Source organism: Gopherus evgoodei, chromosome 4, assembly GCF_007399415.2.
Source record: "Gopherus evgoodei ecotype Sinaloan lineage chromosome 4, rGopEvg1_v1.p, whole genome shotgun sequence".
NCBI classification, from domain to species: Eukaryota; Metazoa; Chordata; order Testudines; family Testudinidae; genus Gopherus; species Gopherus evgoodei.
The window spans coordinates 8,146,088-8,165,473 of NC_044325.1; the positions used below are offsets into that span (position 1 = coordinate 8,146,088).

The window sequence follows — 19,386 nt, forward strand, 5'->3', positions numbered from 1 at the left end:
ATTCCTCCTCAAGACTTCCTATGCTGCAAGGCCTGCAAAAAACTTGACTATTGGGCTACTGGTGTGTTGTGACTGCTACCTATTGCCAATGTTACCCCTGGACACACCTCTGAAGTACTGGTACATAGTCAATATTCATAATCTTAGATACAAAGATGATACAAGATGTCTATACCAGGGGTCAGCAACCTACAGCATGTGTGCCAAAGGTGGCACGCGAGCCAATTTTTTGATGGCACACGGGAAGGCTGAGCTGCTCAGCCCGCCACTGCTCTGGGGTTCCCACTCCTGGCCCCTTGCCAGCTGGGGTCCTGCTGCAGGTCCCACTCAGCACCCTCTGCTGGCCTGGGTGAGGGAACCCCAGGCTGGCAGTGGGCAGAGACCCCAGCTGGCAGGAGCCAGTGGCTGAAACCCCAGAGCGGGGGCTAGCAGAGACGCTCAGCCCACCTCTGAAACCCCAGAGCTGGGTGGGCTGACCCGCTCAGCTTGCTGCCGCTCTGGGATTCCAGCTGCTGGCCCTTTCCATCTGGGGTCCCCACTGCAGCCCCACTCACCTTGATTCCGGTTGGAGTTCCAGCGCAGGCCTCCTGCCAGACAGGGTCCAGGCTTCTGGCCCTGCTCAGCCCTGCCAGCTCCACTCACCTCAGCTGCGATCTGGGGTTCCAGCTGCTGACCTCCTGCCAGCGAGTTATCAACTGATCACTCGGAAGCCTGTGTGCAGCTTAAAGTATCCAAATACATGCCACCAGACACTGGAAAACTCAGCAAGGGCAAGGATCACACTAAACGAATCAGATCTGCATTTTAATTTAATTTTAAATAAAGCTTCTGAAACATTTTCAAAACCTTGTTTACTTATAACAGTAGTTTGGTTATATATTAGACTTATAGACAGGCCACCTAAAAAAGTTAATGTTTTACTGGCACGCAAAGCCTTAAATTCGAGTATCTAGATGAATTCTCGGTACACCACTGCTGAAAGGTTGCTGCCTCCTGGTTTATACGTTGATCATACAGCCTCACTCCTTATTGTCCTCTAGGTGCTTACAAACTAATCAGTTTGTACTAGTATCTTTCCAGGTATCAAAATTAGGCTGACTGATCTATAATTCCCTGGGTCTGCTTTGTTCCTCTTAGGGTATGTTTACACTACGGGATTATTCAGATTTTACATAAACCAGTTTTATAAAACAGATTGTATAAAGTTGAGTACACGTGGCCACACTAAGCACCTTAATTCGGGGGGGTGCGTCCATGGTCCGAGGCTAGCGTCGATTTCCGGAGCGTTGCACTGTGGGTAGCTATTCCGTAGCTATCCCATAGTTCCTGCAGTCTCCCCCGCCCCTTAGAATTCTGGGTTGAGAGCCCAGTGACTGGGGCAAAAATCATTGTTGCGGATGGTTCTGGGTAAATGTCATCAGTCATTCCTTCCTCCGGGAAAGCAACGGCAAACAATCATTTTGCGCCCTTTTTCCCTGGATTGCCCTGGCAGACGCCATAGCACGGCAACCATGGAGCCTGTTCAGCTTTTTTTTTTACAGTCACCGTATGTGTACTGGATGCCGCTGACAGAGGCGATACTCCAGCGCTACAGAGCAGCATTCATTTGTTTTTGCATGATAGCAGAGACGGTTACCAGTCGTTCTGTACCGTCTGCTGCCGATGTAAATTGACAATGAGATGACCTTTATCTGTCCTTCTGTACTGTCTGCTGCTATCATGGGTGCCCCTGGCTGAGATTGGCCGGGGGCACAAAAGCAAAACTAGGAATGACTCCCTGAGTCAATCCCTCCTTTATGGTTTCTAAAAATAGTCAGTCCTGCCTAGAATATGGGGCAAGTGTACTAGAGAAGCAATGTAACAGAGAGCACAGCTGCTCCATGTCAGATCCTGCAGAAATGATGAGCTACATGCCATTCATGAGGGGTGCCCCTGCAACAATCCCACCCGTTGCTTCCCTCCTCCCCCAACCTTCCTGGGCTACTGTGGGGCAGTGTCCCCCCCCCCATTTGTGTCATGAAGTTATAAAGAATTCAGGAATACAACAGTGACTTGTTAGTGAGATAAAATGATGGGGAGGCAGCCTCCTGGTGCTATGACAGTCCAGGCAGGACAGAATCTTTTCTTTACACAGGACAGGGAGGGGGCTGATGGAGCTCAGCCCCCAGTTGCTATGATGAAGACGGTTACCAGCCGTTCTGTACCATCTACTGGGAATGACCGAGAATCATTCCTATTTTCACCCAGGCGCCCCTGGCCAGCCTCACCTGAAGCCAGCCAGGAGCACTCACGGGTTGATAAGGAGGACGGTTACCAGTCCTACTGCACCATCTGCCACCGGGGAGGGGAGAGGAACGGATACTGCTCTTCACTGCTGCAGCATCGCGTCTACCAGCAGCATTCAGTAGACATAGGGTGACACTGAAAGAAGTCAAGAAACTATTTCTTTCCCTTTTCTTTCATGTGGGGCAGGGGAGTAAATTGACGAGCTATTCCCTGAACCACGCCGGACAATGTGTTTGAACCTACAGGCACTGGGAGCTCAGCCAAGAATGCAAATACTTTTCAGAGACTGCTGGGGACTGTGGGATAGCTGGAGTCCTCAGTACCCCCTCCCTCCCTTCATGAGCGTCCATTTGAGTCTCTGACTTCCCGTTACACTTGTCACACAGCACTGTGTAGCCTGTAGATTTTTTTTCAAATGCTTTGGCATTTCATTTTCTGTAACGGAGCTTTGATAGAACAGATTTGTCTCCCCATACAGTGGTCAGATCCAGTATCTCCCGTACGGTCCATGCTGGAGCTCTTTTTGGATTTGGGACTGCCTCGCCACCCGTGCTGATCAGAGCTCCACGCTGGGCAAACAGGAAATGAAAATCAAAATTTCGCGGGGCTTTTCCTGTTTACCTGGCCACTGCATCCGAGTTCAGATCGCTGTCCAGAGCGGTCACAATGGTGCACTGTGGGATACCGCCCGGAGGCCAATACCATCGATTTGTAGCCACACTAACCCTAATCTGATACGCTAATACCGATTTTAGCGCTACTCCTCTCGTCGGAGAGGAGTACAAAAACAGATTTAAAGAGCCCTATCATAGTGTGGACGGGTACAGCGTTAAATCGGTTTAATGCTGCTAAAATCGGTTTAAACGCGTAGTGTAGACCAAGCCTCAGTAAAGAAAGGTACTGCCTTTGCCTTTCTCCAGTCCTCTGTGGCCTTGCCTATCCTTCATGCGTTCTCAAAGGTAATTGCTAGCAGTTCCAAGATTGCTTCAGCTAGTTCCTTAAGTACCCTTGGATCACGGCTGGGCAAACTACAGCCTGGGGGCTGCATCTAGCCCTTCAGATGTCTTAATCTGTCCCTTGAGCTCCTGTCAGGGAGCGGGATCCAGGGCTTGCCCTGCTCCATTGCTCCAGATGGGGCATGGTGTTAGGGGCTTGCCCCACTCTGCGCATTTCGTGGCTCCTGGAAGCAGCAGCATGTCTCCTCTCCAGCTCCTACATGTAGGGGCAGCCAGGGGACTGGGCATGCTGCCCCTGCCCCAAGCACCCCCCCCCACGGTTCCCATTGGCTGGGAACCATGTAGGAGACAGAGGTGGGACCTGCTGCTGCTGCTTCTTCTGGGAGCTGCTTGAGGTAAGTGCTGCCTGGAGCCTGCAACCCTGCCCCAGCCCTGATCCCTCTCTCACTCTCCAAAACCCTCAGTCCCAGCCCGGAGCACCCTTCTGCACCCCCAATCCATCATCCTCAGCCCCACCCCAGAGCCTGCACCCCCTGCTGGGGGGGTGTGGGTACACACACCCACACCGCCCCAGCCTGGAGCCTCTTTCTGTACCCTGAACTCCTCTTTTCTGGCCCCACCCCAAAGCCCACACCCCCTCCTGTACCCCAGCCCCCAGTTTCATGAGCATTCATGGTGCCCCCCATACAATTTCTATACCCAGATATGGCCCTCGGGCCAAAAAGTTTGCCCACCCCTTCCTTAGATGAATTTCATCAGGCTGTGCTGACTTGAACACATCTAACTTGCGTGAGAGATTCTTTATCATGTCGTTTCCCTACGTTGGCTTGTCTTCCTTTCCCCCTTGTAATATTGTTTGAATATTTGGTCTCCATTAGCATTTTTAGTGAAGACTGAGCAAAGTAGCTATTAAACACCTCAGCCTTCTTGACTGCATCATTTTTTAGCTCTTTCCCTCTAAGTAGAGGACCTATATTCTTTAGAACCCCTTCTTAGCCATTCATCCAGGTTTCCACACTTTGTAGGATTCTCTATTTTTTTTTTAGCCGTTAAAGGTCCAAACTCTTGATGTATTACAAGTGTGCACACAAATACTCTGAACTTTTGAAGGATACGCATGAGCCTAAATGAATCAAGTAGCATTTAATTAACATTTGTCCTCCTATCGCATAGTGGGGTGAAAAAACTTAGGTCAGCACAACTATCTCAGACAGCAAATACTTATTGCATCTTGCCTCCTGGAAAGTAATAAGGCTTAAAAACTGAGTAGCGTGTGCAGTGGAGGTTACTTAATATCAAGGTTTAGAAACTTGACTTCTGAAGCATCACCGGAAAAGATGTGTAAAAAAAAGTGAGGACTAGCCTGGTCTGAAAACTCTTAGGCACAGCATGGGGCACTGATGTGCCCACACTTTGAACAGTGATTCTATCCCTAGTATGCTCAGCCTCTGAATATTGTTTACCAGTCTGGGTGGGAAGCTCATGTACCAAATCTCTGGACATGCAGTTTAGTGTCATGATTAGAATCCTAATGGGAACATTAAAACCATTAAAACCAACACCTGTTCAGTGGATACATGCTCTAGGCACATACTCTTCTTTCCCCTTCCCAATCCAGGGAGAGATGTGATAGGGAAAACCTGATCAACTCAACTGGGTGGTGGTCACTTTCCACGACAGATGCATATAACTGAACCATGGCCAACCTGATCTTACTAATTCGCAAAGACTTCCAGAACCTGCCGAAGGCATGCCTGAATTCTCACTGGCTTTTTTGGGATCCGGCTAAAGTTCTAAAAGTGCCCTCATTCAATCCTGAGGCCCAGTGGAAAGAACTCTGGGATAGTGCTCATGTCTCAAACACCTGACTGGCAACCCCACAAAGGAACTTCCGTGCCTCAATGTACCCTGGAGACAGTCATCTGCACTGATCCATTTTAGAATATTGAGTGGCAGCTGCTGTCTCCTCTTTCGAAAGGTGAGAGATGACAACACAGTGTGATTGTGGACATCCCTTGCAAACTGTGGACCATGCTGAAAGTCAGTGTCTGCTTTGATCACTTGCCAGTGGCATCTCCGATTTACATCAAGCCACTCCTGAAGCTACCCACCAGTGCACTAATCTGGACTTGGCTAACTGCCTGTCTTGCCTCATGAAAGAAGGCTTTAGAAGGATTGAACAGGCTGTTTATGGGAATACAGAAATCCCTGTACACATGCTGCCTTTTTTACTCCAGAGAGTGCTCCAGCTTCTTCGTGCTCCTCTTGAAGTACCTGAGGATCATTTCCCAGACTTTGCATAGAATACAAAAGACGGTTAACTTGAGTCTCTGCAGGCAGCGGCACTGTTGAGCAGTACTACAGCAAATCTAGCAGTTGGTAGGCTTAGGCCTCTAGTGCCTGACAGGGAAGTGACTTCCTGCAGAAGCTATTTTAAAAGAAACTTAACTTGCCCACTGCTGTGGAAGAAAACCCACCCCTGCAAAACTCTAGGTCCCCTTTTTAATCGTGTCCATAAGCTAGAGACTTGACCCAACCCCTCCCCCGACAAGTCCTACATAAAGACTCCTAAACTAATTCTAAATGTTTTCTTAAAGTAATGTGTATTAATGGGACTTATTTGTCTTACAGGAGGAGGTCATCCTGGTTATTCAAAACCCTAATCCTGCATCTCTTAATTATTTATGTTTCCGTACCATTCCTTATACGTCTCTTTCCTGCTCTGTTGGCCAAATTTGTCTTTTTCAACATCAGTAAGTATTCCTCCCACTTACTTGTGTGGATAAGAAATAATGTGGCACTCATTGCATTTCTTTCTCTATTGATTATCAAAGAGCAAAAGGGGCAGCTTGTGAGCAAAAGTGTGCGTGTTGCTTGTACGTGTTGCTTTTCTAGTATCAGCTATGCATGAACGTGTATCAAGTGCTAAGACTGAAAGTAACTATTTGGGGGATTCTGGCTAACTTCAAGAGATTTCTGGGATGTGAAATAAAACCTTATTGTAAACCTGAAGCAGGGTGGTGGTGAGAAGGGCAGATTGACTACCCTTCTGCAGTGCAGCTGGGTTGGTGGGATGAGATATGCATTGGGGTTGATGAGTAAGAATAGCCGCTTCAGATGAAGGCAAGAGACAATGGGAGATCCCTCATTGGCCTGACCTTCCTGGTGGCATTACATTTGTTACTCCTGGGGGAATTCTGCACCAAAAAATTTAAATTCTGCGCACACTCCTTTTTTAACTCTGCATATTTTTTGTCAAAATAACAATATAATCCACACCCACTCTGAATTAGCACTACAAAAAGTAAATTTTTCCTCTGGTACTCACCCCTTGTCAACTGCTTAGAATGGGCCACATCTACCCTAATTGAATTGGCCTCATTAGCACTGACCCCCCCCACTTAGTAAGACAACTCCTATCTTTTCATGTACTATATATTTGTTTGCCTACTATATTTTCCACTCCATGCATCTGATGAAGTGGGTTATATCCCACGAAGGCTTATGCCCAACTAAATGTGTTAATCTCTAAGGTGCCACAAGGACTCCTCATTGTTTTTACTGAATCAGACCAACACAGCTATCCCTCTGAAACAATATAATCACACCAGTTTCAATTATTTTGGTCATTTATTTCAAAATACCAGTCCGCAAGTTTGTCTGTAACAATACAGACAAAAAAGATTCAGGGAATGTTTTTGACAAATAGATTCCTTACTAGACATCTTACTACAGAAGTTTGTCATAATTCCTTTAAACTACAAGACAGAACTGTGTTTCTTGCACCCCCTCAGAAGCAGTGCAAAGGCTTGGGGGAATCGGGGGGGTAAAAGAGGAGCTGAACGAGAAGGAAGTAATTGCTGGGAAGGAACCTGGAAGTGAACCTGGAAGGTGGTTGGATATGAATGGGAGAACTATGGAACTATATTTTTTGAGGTGTGGGAGGGGAAGGCTTGTTGGGGAGCCTCCCCCATGCAGACCCCAACTGAACCCTAGCCTCTCCCATTCAGTCAGGCACACCCCCCCCCCCAGCAGCCCTATGTGCCCCATTCTGTCCCACCTCATGTCTTTTCACCTGGTCACCCAACCCTGTCTGGGGGGCCAGGTGATGTCCCGATTTTATAGGGACAATCCTGATTTTTAGGCCTTTCTCTTATATAGGCTCCTATTACGCCCGCACTTCATCCCGATTTTTCCCCCTTGCTGTCTGGTCACCTAAGGCAGGGCACTGTAAGGAATGCAGCCTCTTCTCTCCATTGACTGCTACAATGAGCCATCTGCTGTCCTGGTGCCACAGCAGCCCCTGGTGGCCAAAAGGCATAACTTCATCGCCTCGCCAGCAGAAAGTATTTTCTGTGGAGGAAAAAAAGTCTGCAGGTGACATGAATTCTGCACATGTGCAGTGGTGCAGAATTCCCCCCATGAGTAAGTGTGTACTCCCATAGTCAGTCATTGCCTCAATCACAGGGCCAGGCTTAAGGAGCTTGGAGTGCCTTTGAATTCACTTGAGTAGCTAATGGAGGGACAAGGGAGAGGTGGTGTTCCCAATGCCTCAGACTTTGCAGGCATATTTTTAGGGCCTGCTTTTAATCTGCATCTCTCAGGCTTTTTCCAAAATAAAGGATTTAAAAAAACTCCTGATTGCTGTCAACTTGAGTTTCTTAAGGTACCTTGGAACAGGCTACACAAACTTACTGAGCAAGCCCTGCCTTTGCCAGGGATGCTGAGGCTGTTATACATAGAGAGTGCAGGAAACTTTGTTATGCAATCCAGGAAGTTTTTGGAGAGTGTTTGGAACAACTTCCTGGTGGAAGTGCTGGAGGAACCACCTGGAGACTGTGCTCCTCTTGACTTGCTGCTCACAAACAGGGAAGAATTGGTAGGAGAAGTAGAAGTGGGTGGAAGCAGAAGTTGGTCACTGGGCAGCATGACCATAAGATGGTTGAGTTCAGGATCCTGACAAAAGGAAGAAAAGAGAGCAGCAGAATACGGACCCTGGACTTCAGAAAAGCAGACTTACTCCATCAGGGAACTGATGAGCAGGATCCCCTGGAAGACTAATATGAGGGGGAAAGAAGTCCAGGTGAGCTGACTGTATTTTAAAGAAGCCTTATTGAGGGCCCAGGAATAAACCATCCCAATGTGCACAAAGAATAGCAAATATGGCAGCTTGACTTAACAGAGATTTGCACTTAAACAGAAAAAGGAAGCTTACAAGAAGTGGAAACTTGAACAGATCACTGGGGAGGGGTATAACAATATTGCTCAAGCATGCAGGGGTGTAATCAGGAAGGCCAAAAAACAATTGGAGTTGCAGCTAGCAAGGGGTGTGAAGGGTTTCTATGGGTATGTTAGCAACAAGAAGGTGGTCAGGGAAAGTAGGGGGCCCTTAATGAATGGGGGAGGCAACCTAGTGACAGATGTGGAAAAAGGTGAAGTACTCTGCTTTTTTTTTTTTCGTGGTTTTTGCCTCAGTCTTCACAGACACGGTCAGCTCCCAGACTGCTGCACTGGGCAGCACAATATGAGGAGAAGGTGAGCAGTCCTCAGTGGTGAAGGAACAAGTTAAGGACTATTTTAGAAAAACTGGACATACACAGGTCCATGGGGCTGGATCTAATGCATCCAAGGAAGTTGGCTGATGTGATTGCAGAGCCATTGGCTGTTTTTTGAAAACTCCTGGTGATCAGGGGAGGTCCCAGATGATTGGAAAAAGGCAAATATAGTGCTGATTCTTTTTAAAAAAAAAAAAAAAAGTGAAGGAGATCCTGGGGAACTACAGATCGGTCAGCCTCACCTCAGTCCCCAGAAAAATCAAGGAGCAGGTTCTCAAGGAATCCATTTTGAAGCACTTGGAGAAGAGGAAGGTGATCAGGAACGGTTAACATGGATTCACCAAGGGCAAGCCTGACCAACCTGATTGCCTTCTATGATGAGAACTGGCTCTGTGGATATGGGGAAAGCAGTGGATGTGATATATCTTGACTTTAGCAAAGCTTTTGATATGGTCTCCCACAGTATTCTTGCCAGCAAGTTAAAGAATGGTCTAATGGCGGATAGAAAGCTGGCCAGGTCGGGCTCAATGGTTAATGATCAATGGCTTGACATCTAGTTGGCAGCTGGTATCAAGTGGAGTGCTCCAGGGGTCTGTCCTGGGGTTGGTTTTATTTAATATCTTCATTAATGATCTGGATGATGGGATGGATGTTATCTGCAAACTTCCTGAGGGTGCAACTAAGCTGGTAGAGGTAGATATGCTGTGGGTAGGGATAGGGTCCAGTGTGACCTAGACAAATTGGAGGATTTGGCCAAAAGAAATCTGAGCTTCAACAAGGGCAAGTGCAGATTCTTGCACTTAGGACAGAAGAATCCCAGGTACTGCTACAGGCTAGGGGCCAACTGGCTAAGCAGCAGTTGTGCAGAAAGGGACCCGTGGATGAGAAACTGGATAAGAGTCAGCAGTGTGCCCTTGTTGCCAAGGTGGCTAACAGCATATTGGCTGCATTAGTAGGAACATTGCCGGGAAGTGATTATTTCCCTCTATTTGGCACTGGTGAGGCCACATCTGGAGTACTGTGTCCAATTTTGGGCCACTCACTACAGAAAAGATGTGGACAAATTGGAAAGAGTCCAGCGGAGGTCAACAAAAATGATTAGGGGGCTGGGGCACATGACTTATGAAGAGACTGAGGGAACTGGGCTTATTTATTCTGCAGAAGAGAAGAGTGATGGGGGATTTGATAGCAGCTTTGAACTACCTGAAGGGGGGTTACAAAGAGGATGGAACTGAGCTGTTCTCAGTGGTGGCAGATGACAGAACAAGGAGTAATGATCTCAAGTTGTAGTTGGGGAGGTCTAGGTTGGATATTAGGAAACACTATTTCACTAGGAGGGTGGTGAAGCACTGGAATGGGTTACCTAGGGAAGTGGTGGAATCTCCTTCCTTAGAAGTTTTTAAGACCCAGCTTGACCAAGCCCTGGCTGGGATGATTTAGTTGCGGTTGGTCTCGCTTTGCGTAAGGGGTTGGATTAGAATACTAGATGAACTTCTGAGGCCTGCAGAGGTAGTATAAATATGTACAATCACTTCTCTGTGGAAGTGCTGTGTATAATATACACTTAAAGGGGGAAAGATTTCAGAACTGCTTGACACTGGTCTGCCTAGGCTCCCATTGAAGCCAAAGGTGAAAAGCCCTTTGACATCAGTGGGAGGAGTTGAGTGCAGAAGATTCCACCCATGATAAGTTGGGAATTGGGTTTTCTCACAAAAACATGAAACATCTTCCTAGAATCTGAGACTCTGCTGAATTTGTGACTATGGACATGAACTTATCCTGACTAGCTATCAATAGGATGATTACTGCGCTGTAGGGGGAGAAATTGCCACTTAGTATTTTGTGACTTGTCTTTCTCAGTGGCATTTCCCCTTGTGGACTTTGGGAAACCCGAATTGCTGCTGAACCATACTGTAAACTTCTATCTCACAACCGAACCGGAGGTCACCGTCGGCGTCTGGTGAGTAGACAACCAGGTCACTCGGATTCTCATGGACTAGCAGAGGGAAAGTGTGTGTTTGAACTGTAATATACCCAGATGAAGTCTGATGTCTAAGAATTCCAAATCTCAAATTCTGTTAACCCCTGGATACCATGTGGCACGCAATGTAAAAATCTGTCACAACTTAAACTTTCTCGATTCTCCAGCTAAAACTTTATTCTTATGTTCTGCATAAAGCTGTACACTTGAGCGACAAAGCAAAGTAAGAGCTTGCATGCCTCCAGAACTTGCTTTGTAGGAGTGAACAATAAAAACAGCATCTGTATCTGGATGCAAAGGGCTTGACTCTTCTTTGACCAGTTCTGTGTATTCACACATACCTGCATTCCAGGGGCTAGATGGCCTGATATTTAGCCACCTGCCCATGTATGCCAAGGTGCAGCAGTGCAGAGACAAAGTCCATGTGCACGTGGGCATAGCAGTGAAAATATGCCTTGAATGTCAAGCTGGGTCAGCTAGCAATGGTGTGCTGCAGAGCACTGTGTGCCTTGGGTCCGCCATTGGATATTCAGTATTTCCCCATTATTCCTGTACATTGGACACATCTGCTGGCAGCCAAACCTTTTATCTGTTGCAGTGTAGCTGTTCTTGGCTACTGGACTGTGATTATATGAAGCTATTATTAAAACCAAGAAACGATGCTGCATTATATTCTGCTGAATTAAAAACAGTGTTTGGTCTAACGATTGTCTTTCCTTTGTGAAGGGTATTCTTTGTAGAGAAGTGGGCAGAGAAATGGCAGGACTCTACCTAACAAGAGGCTGTACTTGCCTGGCTTTTGAAGACCATTAACTAAATACACTTATTCATCTTCCCAGTGTCTGATACATGAAACAGTAGCATGTCTCCTTTGATCAGCAATGGAATATCCAGATGCACTTCAGCAGGCTTGTTAATTACATACTCTTGGTTCTTCTAGGCATGTTTTGCCTGGTAGCAGGGGGATAGAAGCTCAAGGGAAGGACCACAGCTGGTATGAAGAAACTCTTGCAGACGATAATCCCATTATAATTTATCTCCATGGCAATGGAGGTAACAGGTGATTAACATGAATAATACTACATTTGTAGGGGGTTCTACGTTATGTTGGGTATATTGTTGCTTGTGACAGTGACATCTGTTGCTGTCAGCTGAAGGCAGGAATAATTTGACTGTAAACTCTGGAAGTCCCCCCTCTGCCAACACACGTTGCTCTTTCACTCTTGTGACCTTTCTTATAGAGGGACGGCAGACTTGTTCCTGACTTTCTGGTGGCTTTATGATGTGGCTTGTAATACTGTTTGGTTGAGACCGAGTAGATACCGCTTCTCGGTTGTAGGTGCTTGGGACAGGAGCTGCTTGTAGAATACCTAGCCCTGTGCGGCTTCCACCATAGAAAGGTTTAAGAGTAGTTAACTTTCTCCTACAAAGAGAATTCTGTCAATTCAGCATGTCAGACTGAAGTGTCTGCCTGTCCTTTCTCCATTATTGTGCACAACTCCTCCATCCTCCCTCTTTGACTCACCTCTGCATCTACTCCTCACAACACTCTCTCATGCCTGCCAGTTCTGTCTGCATGGCCTCTCCTGTTTCCATTGCAAAACTCTTGCCTTGCCTTGCCTCCTGCTCACCTTTCCTTCTGGCCTTCCTGCCAAGCCTTCCAAAGTACTACTGCGGTGATCCTTTGCCTGGCCTGATGCTATGACAAAGTCCAGCCTTTCCTAAAATCCCTTCACTTGACTCCCTGGTCCTTCCATATCTGTCGGATTCCTCATTCTCACCTTCACAGCCTGCTGCAACTTAGCTTCTTCCTGCTCCTGTCTCCTTTCATTCTCCCATCCCTTGCCCCACCCCTTTGCTCAGTCCAAGTTGCTCATTTTGTCCTTCCCCTATGTCTGCCTTGTGCCTTCTCCTCTCATTCCTCCCCCTGTGCCTGAAGCCTCCTTCCTGACCAAGTCCTGCCCTGACTGGACCTGTAGAACCTACTGATCTCATGGCGAGAGTCAGGTCAGGATTTGCCGCACCTGTGTATTGCAGTCATACTGTGAAATACTGCTGAAATGTTGTGTGAGCCCCATCGTAGCCAGCCTTGAGGAGCTGTCCTCTGATCCCCTTGGAATGGCTGTAAAGTGCAGACTGGACTGGATTTCTTTTAAACGATGCTCTTTATTTGGCTGAGTCTGAAAACAAGTTATTGATCTAAATTGCCTCTCCCTTGAGGCAGACCTGTTTTAAACAACATTAAATAGCCAGAGCCTCCTTTTTGTTTCAGGCATTTCAGCAATTGTGGCCTTTGGCCATATAGCCGTGTGCTCCAGAGTTGGTGCATGCTCACTGAAATAGAGTGCTGGGCTTCCATCTCGCTGGCTCTCACTTTAAGTCCTTAGTGATCAATTTTTATAGCACCTTGGGTGCTAATATATTAGGCAGTTCATTTAACTTCCTGTTGCTTGGTAAAGCTTTGTCTTTATTCCCAAATCTTGTAGTGGCTGTCTCACCCCCTGCCCCAATCTCCCAACCATAAACTTGATCGCTAATCAATATGAAAAAATTATGCTATAAAATAACTTGCACTTGAAATATTGGAGAAATGTTAAGTTCGTTCTAAACTCGTGTGTGTTAAGGTTGTTCGTATCATACTCTAGAGGCCAGGACACCCATTTTGGATCTAACTGCAGGTGAATAAAATTTCCTGGGGCTGATTCAATGAAAGAATAGGCCAACTGATCTGTGAAAGTGGCCAGCTGCAAACTGTTGGTTTCTATGTTGTGCTCAGATTTAACTTTCCTCTAGTGTAGGGCCACAGTGCACAAACTAATCCATTTTAAAAATGCTGAAGAGCACTTCAGCTTCCTGTTGTCTTTAAAGAAGCTTCATTTCCTCCTTTTGCCTATAATCTAGGTGCTCCTGGTAAACAGGACTTGGTCTTAGAATCAATGAATCCTTGTTAAAGCTTTTTTAAACTCTCTTACAGGGCTTCAGGGCACCGAGTTTCCTTGATGAAGGTAGGTCAGACTGACAGGAGTGGGTATTGAGACTCCCACAGCCCAGTGTGTGGGGTTTACTTGCTCAGATGGTATCCCAAACACTGCTTGTTATCTCGCTTCCCAGGGTAGTGTACCTCGCCAACAAAGATTGGTAGCACCAAATCCTGCTTGGTTGCTTTTTTTTACACAAGCAAGCCAAGTGCACACTTCGGAGTGATGGCTAGAAGTCGGGCAAGTGATGGCTAGGAGTCTAGCTGGTACCAATCCTTTCTTTCCATGGATTGGGAATGTGCCATTGTCAAATGGTTCTTCTGGCACCATACGGTAGCTCTGAGTTTTGTACAATAAATACATTGGTTGCCTTAGTCTGTCATTTGAAGTGCAATGTTGCTTGATTTCTTAAACAGGTGATGAGTGGTGCAGGCTTCCATATACTGGCTCTTGACTACAGAGGTAAACTTAACAAAACAAAAAACAAAGCTGTCTCACTATGTATTAAAATTTTGTTATTCGTGTTATAACCCCTAATCTGCTGCCTCCCAGGGTATGGGGACTCTAGTGGCTATCCAAGTGAGACGGGATTGACTACAGACGCCATGTGCCTCTATGACTGGGTAAAAGCCCGGAGTGGAAATAGCACCGTGCTCTTCTGGGGACACTCCTTGGGTAGTGGGTAAGTGTGGTACTGGAGACCTGCCAAAGGATGCAGAGTCTAGGGATTGTAGTGAAGCATCCCTTGTGTTGCTGAACAAATGGGTAGTTGCTGTATATCCTAAAATACCAGAGTGGGGTTTAATTGCAAACATGTAATGCAGATCTCCTCTCCCCTTGATCTGGGCTACTGCTAAAACTTCCTTTTAAATAAAGGAAAATCCTGTCCAATCCCCTATTTCTCCCATTAGGCCTTGTTTATAGTAAGAAAATGTCTTTGTAGTCACACTTCTTCAGGGACTTCTAAGGCACTGAACTCCAAAGACTGCCTTGAAGAGGTGTAACGTCCTGGTCCAGAGGACTGGAAGAATGCTTAGTTGTGCCAACATTTTAAGGAGTGAACAGGATGATCTGGGTAACTCTAGGCCTGTCAGCTTGACATCAGTCCTGGCCAAAAGGTATGGGATGGCTCATATGGGATAAAGTTAATAAAGAATTAAAAGAAGGTAAAATAATTAATGCCAATCAACATGGGGTTAGGGCAAATAGATTTCTGCAAACTGTGTCTTGCAACTGTCATTGACAAAGGTAATGATGCTGTGATATGTAGACTTTTGTGAGGCAGTTGATTTGGTACCATATGACATCTTGTTTAAGAAACTAGAAACATACAAAATCAACGTGGCACATATGAAATGGATTAAACTGGCTAGCTGGTACATCTCATTGTAATTGCAAATGGAGAATTATCTTTGAGTGAGTAGTTTGATTTTTTTTTTTAAGTAGGGTTCTGCAAAGATTGATAAAAATAGAGCCAAGAACCAATGACCTGGAAGAAAACAATTACTGATAAAGCTTACTGGTTACTGAAACATTGGGGGGGAGTGGTAAATACTGAAGCGTATAGGTCACTGATAAAGAGCGATCTTAGTCACCTTATAAACAGGGCAGCCATAAGCAAACTTGTTTGTACTGTAACATGTGAAGTCCTACCATCTAAGAACAAAGAATGTAGGCCATAGTTATAGACTGGGGGACTCTATCCTGGAAAGCAGGGACTTAGGAAGGCTTGTGGGTATGGTGGATATGCAAGCCGAACATGAGCTCCCAGTACAATGCAGTGGCCTAAAAGGCTAATGTATAAACAGGGGAATCTTGAATAGGAGCAAAGGTTATTTTACTTCTGTATCTGGCACTCGTGTGACTACTGCTGGAATATAGTGTTCAGCTCTGGGGTCAACAATTCAAGAAGGATGTTGGGTCAAATTGGAGAGGGTTCAGAGAAGAGCCACAAGAATGATTAAAGGATTGGGAAAGCCTGCTTGATAGCGACAGGCTCAAGGAGCTCAATTTATTTAACTTAATGAAGGAAAGGTTAAAGGGCTGTCTTGATTAGTCTAAAAGTACCTACATGGGGAAGAGAGGGCTCTCATGTCGATCAGAGAAAGATGGAACAAAATCCAATGGCTGGAAGATTAAGCTAGAGAAACTTAGACTAGAAATAAGGAGCAAATTCTTAACAATGAGGGTAATGAACCATTGGAACAATTTACCAAGGGTTGTGATGGATTCTCCATCTCTGGAAATACTTAAGTCAAGAGTGGATCTCTTTCTGAAAGAAATCCCATTTCAACCACCACTGTTGGACTTGAAGCAAGAATTGACCTCTCGTATAACACAGCCCAATGGACTCCCCTGAATCAAGTGAGATGAACCCAATGGTCAGTTCTGGCCTTAATCGATACATCTCCTTTTAAAATGCACTGACTTCTGTCTCCTTTCTTACAGAGTAGCAACAAATGTTGCAAGAAAACTGCTTGAAGAAAAGGGTAATTCCCAAATGTTAAACCAGGGGCTAGCCGATCAGCTGGGTGGAGCTGAGAGGCGCAGGAGTCAGTCACAGCTCGCTGTGATGACAGCCAAACTCAGAGCAATCTAAGGGCTTGTCTACACCACACTGGCTAGGTTCAGCTCCAAAGGGCTGTCAGCTGGGGATTGCAGGAGTGCACTGTGCTTCTGGCATTTCCTGGGTGCTGGGGGATGCAGGGTGGGTGAGTGGACCAGGGAGCTGGCTCTGCACCTGTTGGAAACTTCCCTCCATGGGAGGGGAATTGACAGCTGCTCTCTGCTTCCTTGGCACTGTCCAAGTGCCAAGCAGGGCAGACCTAGAAATTGCAGTAACTTGAAGTTGTTGTCCAGCCTCTTTAATTTTCAAAGTATCCAGGTTGAGCCTGATCCCGAGCTCATTGTAGTCACAGGAAAGACACCAACAACCCCTGTTTCAGGCATTAGGCACAGTCTCTGAATAGTGATAGAACAAGGGGCTGTTTGTAATCTCCTCATTTTGCTGTGTGTGGGAGTGGATGGGTGGTAATACAGATGCTCAGCACATGAGAACACGTGGGTTTCAGATACTGGATTTGCTAATTTGTGCATGGTTTTCAGGTAGGTGGGAGGCGTGGAGGCAGTGTGAAGGACATTGAATGGTCCGTAGCCTAACTGATCGTTTCACACTCCTTACTCTTTCCAAGGCATCCAGGTGGACTTGATCGTTCTGGAAGCAGCCTACACCAACATTCGGGATGCAGCAGCTCATATTCCCATTACCATGGTAAGGCAACAGACTCTGCATACTTGCACAGCTGCACGTTGCAAGCAAGTGCATGTTGCCAGTGAGATTTTTCTAAGTAGCCTGGCTACATCTCCCTTGCAGGACTGGGAAGGGAGCATTCTTTAGATGTCTGACACTGGTGTAGCTCTTGGCTATCAACCAACGTTCAGCAGTGGGAAATGCAATGGCAGTCTTGTCTAGGAAGGTCCTTCAGTAATAGGCTATCTCTGGGATGAAATCCATCTCGGGACACTAACTCATGTGGGTACTGAAGCTGCTGTCCTATGGGAGACAATACCATATTCCACAGCCTCCAAACACAGTATTTTTGGCCTGCAAATCAACAAGGGTGTGATCCTTGCCTTGCTCTGGCCCCACACTGGGTAAAATGCCTGGTGTGGTGTAAAGAGGTGGGGAGCTTTCCTATGATGCAGTGACTGTGGAAGGAAGCCCGTAAGGCTGCCTTGCGAGCCCTGGCCTAGGGTGCATGCTGGGAGTGGAGGGGTGTTGGTGAGCAGAGCATGTCAGGGTAGGACTGCAACCCAGAGCACTGCAGAGATTGTAGGCAGTGCGGGGGCCTGCAGGGCAACCTGGGGAAGCTGCTGTAACTGAGACCGGCTCCCAGAGCTCTAAGTTATTTGGTGTCCTCTCCAGTTACCAGGGCAGCCTGGGATTAGAAGAGTGCAGAGGTGGGTCTGTCTCTAAGGACCTCCTCTCCTTCCTGGGTTGCAAGCTCACCCCAGAATGCGAGCCAGCCTCACTCTTGGTACACATGGCATGGTAACCTCATCTCCAGGCCCTTGGTGTTCTTTCAGGATCAGAAAGACACAAATGAGGGTTCTCCTTAACAGTTGTCTTGTAAATGTTCTCCATGCAGAGTAGGTAAGGGAGGGGGAGTTAATCAAAGTTGGTGATAACGCACGTGAAGGCGGGAGACCTTAGAATGGTCAGGCCACTTGACACGTTCTGTAGATGGAAATTCTGCCTTTCCTGACCTTGACAGATTGTCTCAGTGGAACGGGCACAAGCTGACCTGGGTTCTGGTCCTACTGCCGTGCTGCGTGACTATAGGCAAATCACATAATCTGTGCTTGCCTGTGACATGGCAATTGCACGTTCCTAACTTTGGGAAGTGCTCTGAAATGTGTCAAACCTCTGCATGCTGCCCTGGAACTCCAGCTCTGCATGGGATTTATGCTAATCCTGGATTATTTCTTAGCCTTAATTGTTCTGTTTGTACAGCACCTGGCACGACAGGGTCCTGCTAGGATCTCCTCATTTTCTATTAATTAGTGTGCGGATTTGAGGGGTAAATGTGAATCTCTTGACTAAATGACATCTACAGCACCAGGATACACCATGCCTGGGCTCCTGTTTTAGGTGTCACTTGGAATGGGGATGTTCTGTTCCCGGAGAGTGGGCTTCAAAACCAGCGACTGTCTCAGTTGTGGTGAGGAGGGGGAAGCCCTTGTTGACAGGGCCAGCGCTTCCATTTAGGTGACCTAGGAGGTCGCCTATGGCATCAGGATTTGGGAGGGTGGCATTTTGCAGCCCTTGGCGGCAATTCAGCGACGAGGGGTCCTTCCACACTCTGGGTCGTCATCGGCAATTCTGCAGCGGGGGAGTCCTTCACTCACTCTGGGACCCGCTGCTGAAGTGCCCCAAAGACCAGGAGTGCGGAAGGACCCCTGCCTAGGACACCAAAAACCCTGGTGCCACTCCTGCTTGTTGACAGAGCTGTTAGCGGTGCTGAAGAAATAGCACTTGTCAAATGCTGGTCAGCGATGCAAAGCAATGGCAGGGTAAAGACCTTCACCAAGTCTGAGCACTGCCAACGTCAGATTTTTGTTCGTGTTCAGTTTTAGTGTAATGAAAAAGCTGTAGGTATGGGAAGTATGGACCCATCCCTTGGGTGGGAGTGTGCAGGCGGACAAAGTGAATGTCCTGCAAAACTAGGGACAGTTAAGAGGTACAACAGGGACCCTAATGTTAGAACATAAGAACCGCCATATGGGGTGAGACCAAAGGTCCCTCTAGCAACTGTCATCAGACAGGACACTGGGCAAGTGCCAGGTGCCCCAGAGGGAGTGAACAGAACAGGGAATCAAGTGATCTATCTCCTGTCACCCGTTCCCAGCTTCTGGCAAACAGGCTAGGGACACCATCCCCGCCCATCCTGGCTAATAGCCATTGATGGACCTATCCTCCAGGAACTTATCTAGTTCTTTTGAACCCTGTTATAGTCTTGCCCTTCACAACATCCTCTGGCAAGGAGTTCCGCAGGCTGACTACATCATGTGAAAATGTAAAGAGGGATTCCCACTCCCATGCTAGCACTGTGGGAAGGAGGCTGAGGGGG

General features: G+C 46.9%; 1 protein-coding gene across 1 annotated transcript in view; it reads left to right on the forward strand.

Moving 5' to 3' along the window:
• ABHD12B (abhydrolase domain containing 12B) overlaps window positions 1–19,386 on the forward strand; it is a 45,097-nt gene that overhangs the window by 15,856 nt on the left and 9,855 nt on the right. The window contains exons 4-11 of the mRNA XM_030559145.1: window positions 5,874–5,995; window positions 10,658–10,757; window positions 11,719–11,838; window positions 13,753–13,783; window positions 14,173–14,218; window positions 14,309–14,438; window positions 16,205–16,245; window positions 16,948–17,027. Of these exons, the coding sequence (XP_030415005.1) occupies window positions 5,874–5,995; window positions 10,658–10,757; window positions 11,719–11,838; window positions 13,753–13,783; window positions 14,173–14,218; window positions 14,309–14,438; window positions 16,205–16,245; window positions 16,948–17,027 (670 nt within the window). The remainder of the gene's footprint in view (window positions 1–5,873; window positions 5,996–10,657; window positions 10,758–11,718; window positions 11,839–13,752; window positions 13,784–14,172; window positions 14,219–14,308; window positions 14,439–16,204; window positions 16,246–16,947; window positions 17,028–19,386) is intronic.